This window comes from Aythya fuligula, chromosome 2 (assembly GCF_009819795.1).
Source record: "Aythya fuligula isolate bAytFul2 chromosome 2, bAytFul2.pri, whole genome shotgun sequence".
In the NCBI taxonomy this organism is placed as follows: domain Eukaryota; kingdom Metazoa; phylum Chordata; class Aves; order Anseriformes; family Anatidae; genus Aythya; species Aythya fuligula.
In genome coordinates this window covers 59,646,471-59,666,398 of record NC_045560.1, presented here as the reverse complement: position 1 = coordinate 59,666,398, position 19,928 = coordinate 59,646,471, and the positions used below count along the sequence as shown (strand labels likewise).

General features: G+C 40.9%; 2 protein-coding genes across 3 annotated transcripts in view; both read left to right on the top strand.

The window, feature by feature from the left end:
* RALA (RAS like proto-oncogene A) overlaps nucleotides 1-6,388 on the top strand; it is a 28,209-nt gene extending 21,821 nt beyond the window's left edge. For both annotated transcript variants that reach the window (XM_032181795.1, XM_032181794.1), the window contains exons 4-5: nucleotides 1,583-1,757; nucleotides 4,420-6,388. In XM_032181795.1, coding sequence (XP_032037686.1) covers nucleotides 1,583-1,757; nucleotides 4,420-4,542 — 298 coding nt within the window. In that variant the 3' untranslated portion in view covers nucleotides 4,543-6,388. The remainder of the gene's footprint in view (nucleotides 1-1,582; nucleotides 1,758-4,419) is intronic.
* Nucleotides 6,389-16,209: 9,821 nt separating this feature from the next.
* CDK13 (cyclin dependent kinase 13) overlaps nucleotides 16,210-19,928 on the top strand; it is a 56,083-nt gene continuing 52,364 nt past the window's right edge. Inside the window, exon 1 of the mRNA XM_032181065.1 lies at nucleotides 16,210-16,335. Within this exon, the coding sequence (XP_032036956.1) occupies nucleotides 16,210-16,335 (126 nt within the window). The remainder of the gene's footprint in view (nucleotides 16,336-19,928) is intronic.

Sequence of the window (19,928 nt, the reverse complement as noted above, 5' to 3'; positions counted from 1 at the left end):
TTTTTCCATGAAATTTTGCTCTGCTGGAAGGGCAGGACTCCAACAGGAGAGTTGTTTACTACTATCTAGTGTCTTTGGGTTTTCCAGTTTGCTCTGAAATGCCACTGCTCTTTGCCACTTTTTCAGTAGAAAGCAGACCTGCAAAGACTACATTTTTAAATATTTGAAAGGCAATTTGATAAAATGTGCTCCTGCTTTGAGTAGAATTGGTGTGGCTCTAATGATAATTTTTTGTTTGTTTGTTTTAAATTCCAAGCCAGTATATCTAGTTTTTAGCTAGAAGTCTTATTTGCACAGATACTGTAGTGGTGCACAGAATTCTTATCTATCCACCTGTCCTAATCCACAGACTATTCAAACTACTTTTGGATATCAGCAAACACAGTTAAAAAAATTTGCTTCTTTGTCAGAGAGGGAAGTAATATGGCATCAGTTATACCTGAGAGAGGAATGTGTGTGTGTTACAAGGTGCCTTGAAGACTTATTTGTTGGTTTAAAAAAACAAAGGTTGAAGTGAGGGGATGGGTTGGAGGGCTAACTCAACAAAACTGCATGCTATAAAAAGCAGAGCATTTTATAACAGGAGAAGGAACCTGATATACACCAAATCAAAGCTAGCAAGATGATCAATTAACTCTTTCCAATTTCTCTTCATTCTACATTAAAATCTGGTAATAGGCTTTACCTCAGCCAGAAAAGGGAATTTGGTTCCTTGAGCTTTTTGTTTATCTTTCAGAAATTGCTCCATGATAAAGGGCTAAATTTCACTTACAACTTGATACTCTCTGAGACAAAAGAGAGAAATTTTGTTCTTCCTCTTAAATGCATTTCCAATTAGAAGAAAACCTCTTTCTTTTTTTTTTTTTTTTTTAAAGTCTTGAAGGTTGATGTACCAAAGCATTTGTAGTACTCAGTTTTATTTACAGCTTTAAACTCTTCATCCTAGTGGTTCAAACAGAGGTAATGGTCTGTCCTCAAAAACCTGATTTGCAGCTTGTTATCCATACATTGGCTTATAAATGAATGAAGACCTCTCTGTAGAGAGTGAATGCAATTGACTTCAGAAAGATTTGTCAAAGGAATAGGTTCTCTTTTGTTGTGCTGTATCAGTTTACTACCAAAGTAGATAATTTTATCAGCTTTAAACGGCACATGCATTTTATTGGGAAAAAAAAAAAATGAATGGAAGACGGAAGTCTGGGTAGAGCAAAAGTTGCAGTTGGAAGTAGTAACGTAAAGGTAATGGGAAAGACTCTCAAGTAACACCTTTAGTAAAAAGAAGACTTTATTAGTGTAAATTTTCACTTAAACCAATCTTGTTCTACTCTGTTTAATCTGTTACTGATTCACCTCCTTCCTGCCTGGAAGATTAGTTATCTGTCTTGATCTTCATTGTGTATAGTGTCATAATGAGGTTTAAGATTTTACAGTTACATAAGCTTCATAAAAGGAATAAGTGGGTTTTCATTGTAAGATGGAAGAGTATTTAGTCTGAGTTCTTCTGTCTGTGTTCTAAGAATAGTAGTCCATGAAATACTTAATTCTTTTTTCCCTTTTATTTTTTATTTTTTTTTATCTCCAGGGAGCAGATCTTAAGAGTAAAAGAAGATGAGAACGTTCCTTTTTTGCTAGTTGGTAACAAATCAGATTTGGAAGATAAAAGGCAAGTTTCTATAGAGGAAGCAAAAAACAGAGCTGATCAGTGGAATGTTAACTATGTGGAAACTTCCGCAAAAACACGAGCTAATGTTGACAAGGTAATAACTCACCTCATAATGCAAAGAATCTCTCCATCAGTTTTTACTTTATAGCTCTCTTCCATGGGCCATACTTAGTGTTCAAGTTATTCTAGCCTTTTTGTGTGTGTGTGTGTGTAAATTTCAAATTAAATACGTTTCTCCCGTAGCTTGCGATGAGTGCATGACTAGGTCAGTTCATGTAGGACAGTAAAAATGTTTGCCGTCCCAAGTCTATCCTATCTGAACCTGCAAGGAGTAAGTCATTAGACAGGACCCCTTTTCATTTAAAAATTTCTTGAGGCAGCTACTTTGGCCTAGCCTTGTGTTTTCTGTAAAGACAATCTGTTTCTCAACAGTGAGGAAAGCTGTCCAAGGAATCAAGTTAAAGTGGGTAGGAGAGGGATTGGAACCTTCTCTACCCTCATCTAACTAGGTGCTTGGCTGGATGTTGCTTTGATGAAGAATAGATGAATCCTTCTAAGCTTTCAATGGCCTTAGAAGTGCCTCATGAGTTTTTTGGGATAAAGCCTGGTTCAGAAGGTCATGAAATAAGACACAGAATACTTGTCTTCAAGAAGATAAATTATTGATTAAGCATTTCAGCTATAATTTCAAAAGACAGGACCTCTTGGAACACAAATCAGAACAACTCTCAATCCTGTAGGCTGCAAAAGTAATGGATGTATGGTAAAAGAAATAAGTAGTTTAAAGTGCTAATCTTTCCTTTCAGACCTATCGATACAGTTGATCACACATTGAAAAATTCTCTAATATAAATGCTTACATCTGAGCAGTTGCAGCATTACAGCAGTAATGGGAGTTCTATTCTGCAGTGACTTTAACTTGGCTGTTGTCATCTGTCAGTTGTCTCCCTGAAGAAATGGCTTGTTCAGTACTACAATAAGAACTTCATGCTTTTCTATAGGGAACATTAAGTCAGTTAAATACAGTGTAATTCAGATGTGTTGAGTTCAGCTCTGACTTTTTTTTTTTTTTTTTTTTTTTGTAATAACAATACTTGATCTTTTAGTTTTGGTGCATAATTGCAGTTAACATCCATCTATTTCAGTCATGTAGAAATTCCCAGATCTTCTAAATCTACTTCACCATTCTTTAGCAGGTGGGAAAAAAGTATTATGCAGATTGATTAAAATATATATCAAGCTTCTGCAGACACGTGGTAGGCTACTACAGAGCTCCAAGTTTCTTTTTGGAGCAGGTGGCATAATGGCAAGATTAGCAAATTACATAGAGTTAAGGTTAAAAAGCCCATAAATTAGGTTTTGTTGGCCCTAGTAAAAAACAGGTATTCTTAGTTCCTTGTTTTCTTGGAGCATCTGAACTTACATGGTTTATTAGGTGGACTTAAGTTAGTATCCTATAAGAAATGTACTTCTCTAAATTCCAAAATGGTGGGTTGCTCTTTTGGGAAAAACACTGTTGGCCTCTGCTTACTTTAATAAAGGTAAGCAACTGAGCACTTCTCAGTAGGTTATGTACCACCGGTGTAAAGGCTTAAGCAAGTTGCCAGTTGCAGCATACCATTAGTAAAGATTTGAGTAAAAGCAAGTAACTTAGTCCACACCTATAAATCTAAAGGCAGCTATATTTCCTGATGGAAACATTTAGTTGCATTGATTTTCCTCTAATCCCGTGTAATAAAGGTTTATGCTTTTGCTGCGATCAATATGAGATTAGTGTAATTGCAAATAAAATCCTACTGTGCTATGTAGAGGAGCTTTTCAGCCCCTGCACTGTCTGTATTGCACTGAAACAGACCAAGCCCGCTGATATATATCTCAAAGAGAATTTTTCTGAGACGTTTTAGAACTGCTAAAGTCATCATCTGAACTGCTACAGTAAGATTATAAAGATAGTATTTATTTGCTGCAGTCCATTGGAAGTCAAGATCTTCTCTTCTAATAAATGAAGTAACTTTAAGCAGCCCTGTCACAAGCTTTAACTGGCAGTCTGTTCTCTCTTAACCAATCTACTGGTGTCTCCAACTTCGTCACTTTTGTTTCCTACTAAACCACTTGATGAAAATGAAGTTTATGCATACTTTGAGATAGTAATATGGCAGTTGAGATTCTAAAAAATAGCTTATATAGTTGTATAGTAGATAACTTCGTTTTAAGGGAAATGCTGATTTATTTTTGTGCACTAACTTTGTGCTTAGACTTGCATTGTGGGACATGCAATGAAATGTTCAGGGTGTGCTACTGCACCATTAATATACTTCTAGAATTGGTTATGGCACTTCTTCATCCTTTACAGTTCATCACTAAAAATACTTGAAATATAACTTGAATTATAAACTGATTTCCCTGCGTCTCCCCAGTGAGATGTAGATAATAAAAATAAATAAATAATCCTGGGCAGTAATAGGAGTCTTGTTTCAACCCATGTGGAAAATTGTCTGAGAGGATTCATAAGCAAGTTCCAGAAGACAGGGGAACTATGGTACCATGAAAGAAGCACATTTGCATTATATGGACATGGCCTTATAAACCAATGAAAGACTTGTTGGATTTTTATTTGTTTGCTCAAACTGATTTTGTATAATTGACTTTATCCTAACCCACGGGAATGGCTGTCACCAGTGATAGCTTAAATTAACTCAAGTATCTGAGAGAGTTTTGGCATTTACATTCTTCCATCTTTTTTTTTTTTTTTTTAGGTGTTTTTTGATTTAATGAGAGAAATTAGAGCCAGAAAAATGGAAGACAGCAAAGAGAAGAACGGGAAGAAGAAAAGAAAAAGCCTAGCTAAAAGGATCAGAGAAAGATGTTGCATTTTATAATCAAAACCCTGAATTCCTTTCCTACCCTGACCATACTAATAAAAAAACCATAATTTATAAGCATGCCATTGAAGGCTCAAGTGACTGAAATTACTCTAACGTGTTGGAAATCGTAATGTACCACTAAAAGCATGAATTGGAGCTGCACTGAAAGTCAAATTCACTGAAAAAAATTGATGTGGCTTCAAGAGAAGCAAAGTTCAGTCCATTTCATAATTGCCTACCTTCTCACATTTCTTCTGAATGTAGTGTTTCATAGGCAGTCTTTTCTTTAATAGTAAACGGGGGGGGGGGGGAGTACTACTTTGTGGTTTCTTGTAAAGCATACATTTTTTTAATCATTGATAATTGTCACTTCATCTTGTCTTTTGTTGCCTTGAAAAGTACAATTGTGAACGTGATACCTAACAAAGCGGTATGCAGTTGTTTTGCCATGGAGTTATGCAAATCGGAAAAGAATAATGTATATGCGAACAGTTATACTGGGGAAAATTATATGTGGTTCTGCATTACCTGATTAACCTAGAAGAGTGATGTAATCTTTTACATTGAAACATTTGAATATGCCTTAATTTTAAAACCTAATCATAGCAGGTTGCTTAGTCAAGGGTGTATTTTCAACTTGTTTGCATGGAGACTGTCCCTGTGCATCGGTGCGAGGCTGCCCTCCCTGTAGAGTGCAGTTACGTGAATGGTTTTGCTAACCAGCTGTCTGCTAGCAGTGTCTGTTCTTTAAATGTGTGCCATACTCTGGTATTGTGAATAATACAGAGCATATTCAGTCATCTGTAGCTTGGTAAACAATATGGTATCTTAAAGCTAAATGGTCAGAATACGTCTGAGATGGAGGTCATAAGGCTATGGCACATCTATGCCTGGAATGGTTGTTTAAAACTTAACGCGCTGATACCTTGAAACTTCCCTTTTGCGAGTAGTTTTCTGTCTAGATGTTGCTTGGGTTTTAACTCCCTGGAGTAGGGTGGAGTGGAGATGATTCAGTAGCGCTAATGTATTTTGAGTTAAGATGTTGTCCAGGAAATTCTGGTGTCATCAGTTAATTTTTTTTTGTGTGTTCCTGATACTCAGCTATGGGAACACGCTGTGTTATGCTGAAGCTCTTTGCAGGTTTTGTACTGTTTAGTCGAGTTTATGTTGATTTTAAAACGGGGAACATTGTAGCTACTTTTTCTAGTTAATGTTGATATTAAACAATCAAACATGCTTTGCAATAGAGAAACACTTACCATGTGCATCCAAAATCCCCAAACAAAACGTACTGCCACAGTTGCTTCAGAACAGCAAGAATAGCACACGGTTAGCGTGCTGCATCTTAACTAAAAATACACCAGAACGTTTGAGGGTTTTGGACTCCTCTGGGGTAAGACGGGCTAGATCAATTCCACAAACTGTTATACTTTTTATACATGTGTAAGCCTATAACTGATAGTTTAAAATGTGCTCAAGCAAACTAGGTAACAAATACTTAACTTCCATGCTAACAGACATTTTAGGGACTCAAGTCTTAGAAGTTATATTTGTCATGTTAAATATTTATCAATAGGAATTTTGTATGTGCATTTAGTAGACTGCCAAGTGCAGAATTAAAGTTACTCATGTAACTATGGCAAATAAGCCAGTCCTCATCTTACTGTGTACTCATTTTGGTCTATTTAGCCAGGGAGTGTAACCACTAACATTGTGACTTTGCTTTGGAACCTGTATGCTGGGAACTGAGGTGTTATGAAGCCACCAGACACGTGAAACTTGTCTTGGCTGATGCCTTACCCTGTCCTTTTATTTGCTATTTGAGCCATTGAAAGATGAATAAACTTCCACTTTTTTTAAATACTTGTGCAGTGTTAATTGATAACTATAGCATCTGCTATAACTTCACTGTAAGTTCAGCCTTCCATTGTGTATGAAACTAATACTGAATTTTCATTCTAACTCCATTTTTTTCCATACCTTTGTAGCTTTTTCCATACCTTTGTAGCTTTAAAAACAGGGGACATTCAAAAATGCTGGCTAAGGACCCGATGGTCTATTTGGTGGCTTCTGTAGCCTCCTGATGAGCACAGCTTAACAAAAGCAGTGTCCAACAGCTTTCTTTGGCGATCCTGAAGTACCCTTGTGCAGGAAGTGCTTTCCCATTCACAGGGATGTTGTTAACATCAGAGGAGGTCACAGATAAAGCCTCTGCAAATTCTAATGGCAATCATAACAATAAAATACAATCTGCATCTGAGCATTATTCTCACAATGTTCATCTACAGGAGTGAATTATTTTCTCTATTACATGAATCAGGCTTACTGAAAATTTTGGGTTCCTCTTTGAGACACCAAGCTCTGCAATGATTGTCTTCTGGAATCTGAGAGGATGCAAAATGATGATAGTCTAATGTAAAATGCAGAGCAACAGAGAGAGCCCCTGGTGTTACGTGAAGGCATGTAATACATTTAGCGGACCAGAACTGTATCAGCAGGTATGGCTGAGCCTACAACAATAGAGAACTGAAAAGGGAAAGCTAACAGCCCATCTTAATTTCTAAGCTCTCTCCCATTACTATCAGACATGCATTGGCTTTTCTAGCCGCATGGATGCACTAGCAGGTGCAAAAACTGATTTTCTTACAAGACTTGCTCTTGACAATTTCTTGTTGTGATTTTAACTTGCATAAAAGACTCTTTCATGAGTCACCTCTTTAAAAAAAAAAAAAAAACACAAAAAAAACAACAACAAAAAAATTCTCCTTGTGTATATTTTTTTGAGCTTCAGCTTTTTACTAAACCTGAGTGGTAGGAAAGGTACTGATACTGTTAGTAATGGAGTTCAAGCTAATATTTGAACTAAATATATTGACCAGTTTGGAATATTTTTGCTTGAAGCTTCTTTGTCAAAGAAATGCAAAAAAATGCCAAACCATTTGCTGTCTGTGTGACCCTAGGCAGATGTCGACACTTTTCTCATTTCCACAGCTATCCAAGGTGGATCTCACCAACCACTGGTACCATCCATTTAGGTGCTGGCACAGTATTCAGAAGAGCCCATTTTGTCTCTGTGCGCTAAGGTCCTTTCTCCCCCGCCCCCTTTTTTTTCTTTCTTCCATGTAGAATGGAAAAATACCAAAGCTTAAGTTGCTAAGAAAAAAATGCTTTGCTTCTACCATCCTCTCGATTAATATGCATTCAGTAATATTTAACACTACCAGAGCCCTTAATACGCAAAATATCTGCTGCCTATGGATGTCAGTGGGACAGTTACAGAGATGCAGGGTGTAATATTCTGTCACACAGATGCAAACAACCCAGGCAGAATTTAGCTAGTTGACTGAGGAAGAATACTCCTGTTTTACCCTGCATCATTCTGCCTTGAGCAAGGCAATTGCTGACTCTCTCTTACTGATCTGGTAATACTGTGTAAAGCTGTAAATGTACCAAAAACACTCAAGATGGGAGCGATTAGGTTCCAAACCATGGAACCTAACCAGTTATGCCTTTCAACGTTTGCAAGGACATTCCCTACCAGCGGACTTCTATGCTGAAGTGTTAAAAACAAGTCTTGTCTACACCCCAGGAATGTGGAAATAGAAGTCTGCAAAAGTGAATGATGTTCTTAACAGGATTTTTGTTCTCCTCCTGCTTTCCACAGTCACTTCAGCAGCTAGCTATCACTAATTCAAAGCAAGGCCAGCTGTTTTGCCAAGATCCTGGATTTTCTGACTTGATGGAAGTTGCCAGTTTTGTAGTTGCCCTCAAGCAGCTGCCTAGCTGCACTCTTGCTGTGGGCTCCTATATATTCAGGCAATTCCTGCATGTGAAACAGATTTTATTTATTTTTTTACCAACCCATCCTTGTGAGGGGTTATGAAAGCTCCTGGGAGGAGAATAAGATACTGAAAATATAAGAAGAAAGTGGTGTTGGTGGCATCTCAGACCCCGTAACAATGAACTGCAGTTCTGCAGTACTAGCATTTATTTGGGTCTGTGTTCCTGCAATATTCAGGAGGACTTTTTTTTTTTTTTTTTCCTATTTTCTGCTTTATTTAATATGACAGGATGTTACAAAATAAGGAATGGAGGGAAGGATAATTAACAGCCTAAAACTATGTGCTAAAGGTAAGCAGAGTCCAGCATGCTCTTAAAAATGTCTAAATACTGGAAAATCTTTCATTACTCCGCTGTTTCCCTTGCTCTCAGCTAAACAGAGGTAAGGAGGAAACGTTTAATGATACAGATTTTTACTACAGGAACTACTTTGCAAATTTTTCTATGGGGGGGGGGGGGGGGGGGGAAGCCTGTAGCAGATACTCTGTTAGGATTATTGCTTCAATCATTTTGCATGCCTCACACTGGAAACTGGAGTTTCAGAAATCTCAGTTCCTAAGTGGTGCAGACTTAACTTTCCTTAAACCCTGACATTTTAAGAAAAGTTCAGTTTTTTCTTAGAATAATCTGACAATACAGCACTCACTCATTTCAAAGCATGTTGAGAAAGGTAACCACCCATCTCAATATTTATGGATGGAGGTAAGTGAGCTAGGGGTATGGCAGGGGACTTGCCAGATCCGGGAATAAAATTTCCTGTTTGGTAATAAAGCAAGGTAATGAGGCTATCTCCACTGAGTCATGTTTGTATGTTACAAAGGTGGGTGCAGCTGCATCGGGATAGATGGATTTGCATTAATCTAGTGGGTGCCTGTGGATGCATGACTTTGAACAGCATTTGGAGATTAATTACAGATTCTGTAGGAACCAGTTGGGTCCATTGCAAATGATGGGAAAAGAAGAAATAGAATGTGGATTTAGAAATACACATTTATCCACTTCCTGAGCTTGGTAGCAATCACGTTTTTCCTCGTTGTCCATTTTTATTTGGATTTGACAGTATTTGTGGCAGAGAGCGAGAGGATGGAGGAAGCTGATTTCTTCTCTGAGCCATCTGATAGGGTGCAGCCATCCATGGGATTTGCAGAAGCACACGTTCGGAAAAGGAAGAACTCAAGATGGCTTGTGCCTCATGGGTGTTCAAGCTAAAAGGAGAGGCATGACGATGCCCAGGAGTTTGAATGTTATATTTTAGACACAGACTGCAGTCCTGAAGGTAATGAATTAGTATTTGCCTTCAACCATGTTCAGCATGCCTGGTATGCTTCTGTTATAGTTATTTTTGCCTTTCTCTTGTCTTGTGAAGACAAGAAGTCTTGCGAAGACTTATGGGAGAGGTCTTTTTCAATGCAACAAAATAGGAGACCTGTTGGGTGAAAAGCTGCCAGACTAACGTGTTAAATATTAGTCATCTCTAAAGAATGAGCCTGAAACAGCAATCCTTCTCTTTTATCTGATAACTGCCAAAATGCCTACTGAAATAGCCTGGGGAAGCGTCAAAAGAGCGGTAAAAAATACTGTGCCATTTCCTTGGATAGCAGTTTGCTGTGGACTGTTGTAACTCCCGCGAGTGTCAGAACTGCCTTGAGGAGGCAGGGCTAGACGCCCTTGGCTGCTGGTGACCGGCTCGCGCTGCACCTGACAGGAGGGAGGCTTGCAGAGTTTGGCTGCCCCTCTGCTGTTACATGAGGAGTCAATTTTTTGCTCACAAGACTAAGTAGATAGCAATGAGGGTGTGCCACTGCTGCTGTTTTGAAGCATTGTTTAAATCTGCACTGCAACAAGGGTATTTTTCATTGATGTCCCAAAAGCTTCATAAACCTAAGTATCCTCATCCCCAGACAAGGTACCTCGGATGGGTGTCAGCGAACACCCACGCAGCCCTTCCACGTGGGCCTACTCTGACGGCAGTGGTCTGCAGGGACCGCTGCAGAGCTGTTCTTCTACTGCTAGTTCCTCTTGTTGCATCAGAGAGGGATCGCAGTGTGTTGCTTTCCTCCCCAGAAATGGCTGCTGCTCTCACCAGGGCAGTAGGCAAGCCTTAAATAGGACAATGCAGTTTGGCCCCTAAAGAGCTTCTGTTTGCTGATGTATCAGCAGGTAGAAGAAACCACGTTTAGAACAAGCTGCCTGCTATAAGTTTTTTTTGTTGTTGTTTTGTTTTGTTTTGTTTTGTTTTTTGTTTTTCTTTTTTAAGAATTCATAATCCTCAAGTCACATGAGTACCCTTATGACTATGGAGCGCAGAAGAAAATGTAAGAATGTTTTTCATTTACCTTACATTTCATGTTGATGTTAAGATCTTGATCCTTTTGTGTGAAAAGTGAGATTAAAAACAAAAGCATTTAATCCTTTCATAATACATCCAGATTATCCCTCCTGCACTCAAAAATGTTTATCACAGTTGAACGTGGTTATTTTTTAAAGCAAAATCAGGAAAGAAGCAGCAAGAAGAAACCACAAGATTAAGTGTTTCTGCCAGCCACATTTGTTCTTGCTTTCTTCAGATGTCACATCTCCGTCAGGCAGTTACCACGCGTGGCTCAGGAAGGTGTGCTACACCAGCCGGTGCTAACCATTGCTGGCTGAGATGCTGTTTATTTGAACATATAAATTAATGGTGTTCCTTGAGCTGGCAGCTCCCTTTAGCCCTCCACGCGTGCTGAGGTGTGTGGTGTGATTCTGGATTTGTTCTGTGGAAGAGCTTTGAATGGCAGAGACCAGACTTGACCCTCTTGAGGCTTGTTGTAGCTATTGGTCTGTGGTATTTCACAGCAGCTGCCCAGGTGCTGGTTTTGGTTATATTGGGTAATTCCACAGACTATGATGAAAAATTCAGATTTACCACCAGGCCACCTGCGTCAGAGCTCTGTGGCCACAGAGGGATGTTGTGGTAGCACCACAAAGCAGATCTAGGTTCCTTGCCAGGACAAAAATAAGCCAGCCCTGAGAAGTGGGATTTCCATCTGACAATGGAGCAAAAGACTTTTCAGGTCCATTAGTGGTCCTGAAATAATGTACACGCTCGGCAATGTTTACAACTTAGTTTTACAATGTGACAGAAGACCCAAGAAGGATCTGCATAACTACTTCTGTGATCTTAGTGTCTGGCTGGTAGTTGGATTGGTCAAGTTGCCACTAGTCACAGTGGGTTTGGGCATCTCCCACCTTCACAGGCATATGGTGGGTGCTTTCTTGATCTTACAAGACCAGGTACAGAGGCATATATTTAAATGCTAGTTCAGCGGTTTTTAATCAGTGATTCATGAACTACTTCTAAGAGTTCATGGAAAGTAACTAACAACAACGAACCTTTTGGCAATAGGCTTTTATCTTCCATGAAAAAATCCAAATCCTGACAAAAACAAACAAACAAAACCAACCCTGCTCCTAACTGTGAGTGCAAGCTTCATTGGAATGGCCCTTTAGCAGAAGCCAAATGTTTCCCACAATTATTATTTTTTTTTTTCCTGATGAATGTTGGTAAGCACAAAAATGAGCAGAATTAATCACCTTGCTTTAAAATGGCTGGGTTTAGCATCTCTGAAAAGTTAGCCCTCACAGTTTCTGAGGCAAAATTTTGTACTTTAGGTGCAGGATCATCATATCACCTTCTCAGTAAGTTTCAAGCTGTTAAAGATGTCACATTTCATCCATAAGTTTGCGGAGAGAACAGCATGAATGGTGTTAGTTTACTTCTAGAGCTGGGGGCAATGAATTGGAAGCAATGCCTGCAAGGGTGCTTGGAGGAACAAAAGCTTTTTACAGAAGAATTGTTGGTGTCAATTCCATCTCTGAGCCTCATGTTCTTTGCTATGCTGACCTCTAGGGAAACTTTTCTGCAAAACCTTTTGCCAAAGCATTTGTATAAGGAACTATTGTGGCTTCAACCTAGACACTGCCCTTTTTGTTTTAGGGCTAGGTGTTTGGTGTATAATCCAAAGTTCACCTTCACACAAAGCTGCAAGCGGTTTGCTGCTCCCCCAGCTGGTTCCAACATGCTTGAGTGAGTCAAGGTCTTGGTACATTTGGGCAGGGCTCAGTATGCAGAGGAAACACATCCTGCATTAAGAAATGACGTGATTATTCTGTACATCTGTGAACGAGGAACTTGACAATTTGAAAAGAGCCCTGTATGGTCTGCATGGACGCATACACATTCTCAGCAGGAGGGCAGCATATATCTTCTCACCCAAAGCTAAGACTGCTTCAGCAATGGATACAGTTGATATCAACCAGTACAGTTCTAGCCTGACAGCTTTAGGAAGAATAAACAGATTGCTTTCCCGAAGTAGCTTGGGAAAAAAAAAAAAAAAGAAAAAAAAAAGTGATTAAGAAGGTGTCTTCTCCTCATCAGGCAATAAGCCAGTTTTAGAAAGGACTTCTCATTTGCTGAAAAGTCAGAAAGCTCTACTCAGTTTGTTGCTAGTTAGCAATGTAGCCTAAAGAGAGGAAATGGAAGGCTGAAGGCATCGAAAAGATTTGTTTGTTTGTTTTGAGAGGACTATTTAAAGAAGAAGATAAGAGATTAAAGAGGCAGGCATGCCTATTCTATAGGAAAAGCCTTAGGGTATCTTGTTTCTTTTTTCTCCTCATATCCAAACCAGGAAATTGTGCTGACAATTGCAGCCTAGAAGTTTTGCTTTCCTTTTCTAGATGCAAAAGGGTGAAGGTGAGTCATACTGGCTAATGATCACCATTCATGAGCATAGAATCATAGAATATCCCGAGTTGGACGGGACCCATAAGGATCATCGAGTCCAATTCCTGGCACCACACAGGTCTACCCAAAATTTTAGACCACGTAACTAAGTGCACACTTTTAAATGCTTCTTAAATTCAGACAGGCTTGGTGCAGTGACTGCTTCCCTGGGGAGCCTGTTCCAAAGTGCGACCACCCTCTTGGTGAAGAATCTCTTCCTGATGTCCAGCCTAAACTTCCCCTGCCTCAGCTTGACACCATTCCCACGGGCCCTATCATTGGTCACTAAGAACAGATCGGTGCCTGCCCTTCCATTCCCCTTCATGAGGAAGTTGTAGACCGCGATGAGCCCCCCTCAGCCTCCTCTGCTCCAAGCTGAACAGGCCCAGTGACCTCAGCCACTCTTCATACGCCTTCCCCTCTAGGCCATTCACCATCTTTGCATCCCTCCTCTGGACACTCCCCAACAGTTTCATGTCCTTTTCATACTGTGGTGCCCAGAGCTGCACACAGTACTCAGGGTGAGGCCACACCAGCACAGAGCAGAGCGGGACAATCACCTCCCTCGACTGACTAGCAATGCTGTGTTTGATGCACCCCAGGATACGGTTGGCCCTCCTGGCTGCCAGGGCACACTGCTGGCTCATATTCAACTTGCAATCAACCACAACCCCCAGACCCCTCTCTGTGGGGCTGCTCTCCAGCGTTTTGTTGCCCAGTCTGTATGTATAGCCAGGGTTGCCCTGTCCCAGGTACAGGACCCAGCACTTGCTCTTGTTAAACTTCATGGGGTTGGCTCTCTCCAATCTGTCCAGATCTCTCTGCAAGGCCTTTCACCCTCATCAGAGTCCACAACTCCTCCAAGTTTGGTGTTTTCGGCAAATTTGCTCAAAACACCTTCTAGTCCTACATCCAAATTGTTTATAAAAACATTGAAGAGGACTGGCCCTAAAATGGAGCTTTGAGGGACCCCACTAGTGACCATCCGCCAGCCAGATGTGGCCCCATTTACCACAACCCTTTCAGCCCTGCCCATCAGCCAATTGCTCACCCATTGTATGATGTTTTTATTTAGCTGTATGCTGGACATTTTGTCCAGCAGGATCCTATGGGAAACTGTGTCAAAAGCCTTGCTGAAGTCCAAAAAAATCACATCAGCTGGTTTCCCTTGATCGACTAGATGGAGGATCTTATGGTAAAAGGAAATCAAATTTGTTAGGCAGGACCTACCCTTTGTGAACCCATGTTGGCTGGGACCAATGACTGCAGATAAATGTTTCTCTCAAGTGTGCCCACTTCAGGCTCCAATCTCATTTTTTTTGCTCAAGCAGAAAATCTGAACTTCATCCCAGCATGGAAAGTTTGGTACAATACATTATTATAAAAGCCAAAATCCTAACAGAAATTAATTAGCTCTGAAGAGATACAATGGAAAAGTTCTTATTCAGGCTCCTACTACCACAGGCAACCACACTGCCCATCCATAAGCAATGAAACTCATAAACTGATCTAGTTCCATCCCTTACTGAGTTTCACCATTTGGTTTCTTCTACTAGCAGAGGATTGCAAAACCCCATGATTTTCTTGAATAAAAAACATACATTTCCAGACTGTGTTATGACAGTTTGTTTATGTACTACCTCTGTCCCTTAGAGCAAGTAGTTATTTCTAGGTGTTTTTCTCCGTTTCTACACTCAGACTAATTTTACAGACCGGTATGACTTCCTCCTTGTCTTTGTCATGCTAGACTAACCATGCTCTGCCACTCTCCCCTGAACTTAGGATCTTGGTACCACTGGCAATTTTCATAGCCTTTTCTGTACCTGTTGAAAATTCATTCTTTGAATAACCAAAACAGATGCAGATGCAATGATCTGACAGTGACTTAAAGTAGACATTAATCTCTCTCAACACTTTTGTAGCATACAGGTTGCATTAGCCATTTTCATCAGTAAATCCATTTGCCTCATGATCAGCAAACGCACAGGTCTTCATTGTTCTCTGTCTTTTCAAACAACAGAGTTCCCAGTTCACAGAAATGTTCTTCTGGTTGGAAAGAACAAACACGGAAATATTTAATCTGGCTAGCTCTTCTGCAGTACATTGGGAAGCTTGAATCGTTGCTTTTCAGTCACTAGACAGTCTTAGGGCAAGATAGAAACACAACTGCAGTCAAGAAATGGCAGAGGTATTAACTACAAAAAGACAGTACATCTAGACCTCAGACTACTTTTCTTAAATGGTTAGAAGAAATGCAAATGCATACAGTGTTTCAGGGAGTAAAAAGTCATGTCTTCTAAGACTTCCACACTAACCAGAAAAAAAAAAAAAAAAAAAAGCCCACTCAGATAATAAGCTAATTGAATTCAGGTCAGGTATTAGAGACACCACAAAAATTTTAATTTCTAGCTCTCTGTATGCTTGGGGGAATGGTACTATTCTTCTTACAAAAATAACAGGTTGACGCTGGAAGACTAGAAAGAAAACTTCAAAGAGGTCCAGATAATTATTGCTTCTCTGGAGGAAAAGAGTCACAGGTCATAGAGTGCTTTGGGTTGGAAGGCACCTTAAAGATCATCCAGTTCCACCCCCTGCCATGGATACCTTCCCTCCTTCCTCTCCCAGCCCGGAAACCCTGAGCAAAGATCCCTGCCAGATCAACAGACAAGCCCTGAAGAATTTTGCTCAAAAATAAAGATTGCCATGCTACTGAAAACCCTTCCTATCCCTCTTTCTTGATGGATTAATGGTTTGTTCACCACCAGAAAAAAAATGTTGCTAGGACTTTACACATCATGGAGACAAAGATAGACACAGAAACTTTAAAAAGGGAAGGAAAAAAGTACAACAACAAACTTAACAACAACAAGAACAAAAGAAGTGGTAACACTGTACCTGAAGCATGTAGTGCGGCTGCCTCCTTAGGGCAGGGCCAGCTCAGCATCTGTTTGTATCAACAACATCCCATCAGCAATGGTGGAGTGTTTCTCAGAACAGACTCAGTGTGCTTTTGCAGATCCAACAAACTATTCAGGTAAAAAAAAAACAACAAAATAATAAAAACGTTGAGCTATGACAAGATGTTAAAAATAATCCCAGAGCTACCTTTAGTTCTCTCCATGGGACAAGAGCTACGAAAGTTCATTTTCAACAGCTGGCATCCGACTACGTTTGGAACTGATAGCGTTTTGGCTACAGCTTTCCAGGTATGTTTTTTTTTAATTGTTTACCACCGTTTTATCTGCTGAGCATATGATAACACCTTGCAAAATAACAGATACCTGCAAATATTCTTCCTATGGCATAAGGTTTCAGCTTGTTATGGAACAATGAAGTAAGAGCTGACCCCTTCAGAGTGCTGCTTCCCACTATTTTTGGCAGCAAACACTGCCAAAATTTATCTGCCAATCTAACCTGGTGCTCCTTTCCTCTCCTATTTACAATTCACCACTAAGCCTTGTAAAAGCAACTTGTAATCCATCCTACATTTCTTGGCTCTTCAGGAAGCCAACAGTTAGCATTATGCCATCGGTGTCTTCAATGCTCCTGAAGGGGTTCATTCTCTGAAAGGAAATCTGTTTCAGATTTATGTCAGGAACCTATAGATTTCTACAGTTTTCACTGACAAATCTTGAGCCTCCATTGCCTGGTGGCTGAGAGCTGCCAACATTTACAGGACGACGTGTATTGGGTTTATATGGCAAGGGTTTGGTAACAGGGGGACTGCAAGGGAGGAAGTGGATAAGGCTGGATGGGGGGAAGGTGTCTCTAGATTGCTTGTAGTTTCTTACTGCTCTAGTCTGTTGGTGATAGGCAATCACATTAATCTCCCTGTGCTGAATCTGTTTTACCCATGACAGTAAGTGTTGATTGATCTCCCTGTCCTTCTTTCCAGTCTTGAGCCCTTTCCATCCTACTTTCTCTCCTTCTTCCTTTGAGGAGAGGGAGTGAGAGTGGTTGTGGTGGAATTCAGCTGCCCAGCAGGGTAAAACCACCGCACTGCTGTTGGCAAATCCTTCTGTAATCTGTCATGGCCAACTTCCAGGCAGAATAAACTTGCTGTCATCAGAAGCTTAGCTTCGTGTTAAGAAGCTTCTCTGAGAAGTCAGGAGGCTCACTGCACATGCAAAAACACCAGCCCACTGCTTCTAATCACACAGCTCTTCCAAATAATATATTCTTGCTCCAGAAATGCTAGTGAATGCTTGGGAGTAAATTGGAAATTGCAGCCTGGGTTCAATTGTCCAGGTCTGTCCTATGTAATTATCCACAGTCTCTACAACTGCCTCTGTGATGCAGGGTTGTTGGTTTTCTGGGTTCTGCTTTTGTTTCCTTGTTTGCCAGCAGCCTGATGGGGTACTTGTTCTGCTGAGTGTGCTTGTGTGTGTGCCACAACATGCACTGGAGAACCTCTTCACAGGTGCTGAATATTCAGGTATACAACAAGTAGGAAAGGATATTGGCGAAGCCAAGAATGGCCTCCAGGCCATTATGGAGAGAAAAGCTATTCCACCATAACCACAGACCAAATCTGGAAGTACTGCATTTATCACAGTGGGGAAGAGACAAGACATGCTGCTGCTGACCCCTAAATTGTGCAGAATTTTCGTGATGCAGAGTGGGTTCATAAATAAAGAGTTTAACAAACTATAAATGCAGTGTTGTTTATGTCATGGTAATCCTTCTGTGACAGTAACTTTCTCTCCTGAAATGGCAAGTGGGTCAGCTCTTTCCTTCCCTGTCCTATGTGATGTTGTTGAAAAGGAGAAAAATGAATGAGCTGTTCTCCACAAGAGAAAATGTGAAGTGTGTATGTGTGTTTAACTAGAGAAATATGCAATGAATGCTTTGATGATAGTGTTTGTAAGAAATGTGAATTGGAACAGAGAGATGATGGGTGGAGTAAAATGACATGCTTGTAAAAGAAGGCTTGCCAGAAGCAGATGACGTACAGACCTTAGGAGGAACACTTCAGCTGGGCTTTAGGAAAAGAGTGGAAGCCACTGCTGGCATTCAGGGTGTTGAAATACAACAGGGGAAAATAGGTTTTCTGTGTGTATGTTACATAGCAGATACATAACTACAATGTGTGTAGGCTAGCTAACACCAATTAGATAGCAAGGTGGCCAGAGGACTATTACAACCTTAAGAGAAGGCAACACATTCTGTTTTTAAAGCACTTAGGATGGCGTTCAGGATGGTTTGGCAAATATGCCCAACAAAACCAAATCATCTGAAGAAAGCAGTGTTGTGTTTAAGTATAGGCAGTTGGGCGGCAGCTCCAGTCATGAAATTCATTGAAATCATGGAAAAGCAAAAGGTATAGAGAGCAGAAAACATGAAGAATGAGCTTAGCACTTGATTAGATTCTGAGATTAGAGGTCAAGAAGTTGAAAGGAAAAATTGTAATGCACTAACTTGAAACTTTTAGTAGTGTAATACGGCAAAAACATGTTTATTTTCCAGGAAGTAATGAAATTGCTTTACTGTTCAGTGTTAAGGCCAGCTGACTGTTACAATGCATGCTTAGGCTTTTGTGCAGTGCTTTCCAGAGCTCCCTTTTCAGCTTGCCCAGCTTTCACTCCTTGATTGCATTGTGCATTTATTTTCTCCAGTGATTGTTTGAACCAAAGCAAGTCAGCATAGCAGATGAGCAATCATTTATCTGGCAAAGCCCTCCTGAGTAACATTAAACATTATAAATTCTAGCATGCATTCATTATTATAGGAGACCTAATCAGTCTGACTAAACTTCTTAATGCCTTGTGTGTCCGTTCTCTGCTCTCATAGCCGAAGTCAAGCCATCAAAGAACCACCACAAGGTGGGCAAAGGGCAGTATGTCCCGGCCCTGAGGTGTGGGTTAGGCTTTGCAGCATCTCTGCTGGTCTACGCACTCTTTTAGGAAGGAATCAGGGCCAATGTTACCCATGGGAAAGGTTTGCTTGCAGTCTGATAGTTGAATGGATTTGGTTGTGTTTTGGATGTTTCTGTATGCATTCCAAACTGAAGCAAGCACAAAAAGCAACCCTCCCCATGAGGTAGCTTCTGGTACAATTTGAAGTGCTGGCTGAGTCTTGAGAGAAACTGGAGAACTGCAATGGGGCAAAAACAGACTCCAACAAGCTGAGCTGCTCTGAAAGTGTTGAGATGGGTGTGGTGGTTTCACCCAGCTGGGCAGCTGAGCTCCACCGCAACCGCTCTCTCACTCCCCCTCCTCAAAGTGAAAGGGGGAGAAAATATGGTGGAAAGGGCTCAAGGCTTGAGATAAAGACAGGGAGAACACTCAGCAATTATCATCATAAACTTAGCGTAGGGTGATTAATGAAAGTTATTACCTATTACTAACAAGCTAGAGAAATGAGAAACTAAAAAACAAAACAAAACAAAAAACAACACTAAAACCACCTTTCCTCCCTCCCCCCCCCCCCCACACACACACTTCCCTGAACAGCAGTAACGGGTACTGAACTGCTCCCACACGGCTCCGTACCACGGGGTCCATCCATCCCCCAGGAGCAAACTGCTCCAGCACGGGTCCCCCACGGGTGGGCGGCAGCTCCCCCCAGACCCCCTGCTCCTGCGTGGGCTCCTCCATGGGCTGCAGCACCAGCCCGGGGCCTGCTCCTGCGGGGGCTCTCCATGGGCCGCAGCCTCCTCCAGGCCACATCCACCTGCTCCACCGGGGGCTCCTCCACCCATGGGGGGGCTGCAGCGTGGAGATCTGCTCCATGTGGGACCCATGGGCTGCAGGGGGACAGCCTGCTCCACCAGGGGCCTCTCCACAGCCCACAGGGGAAC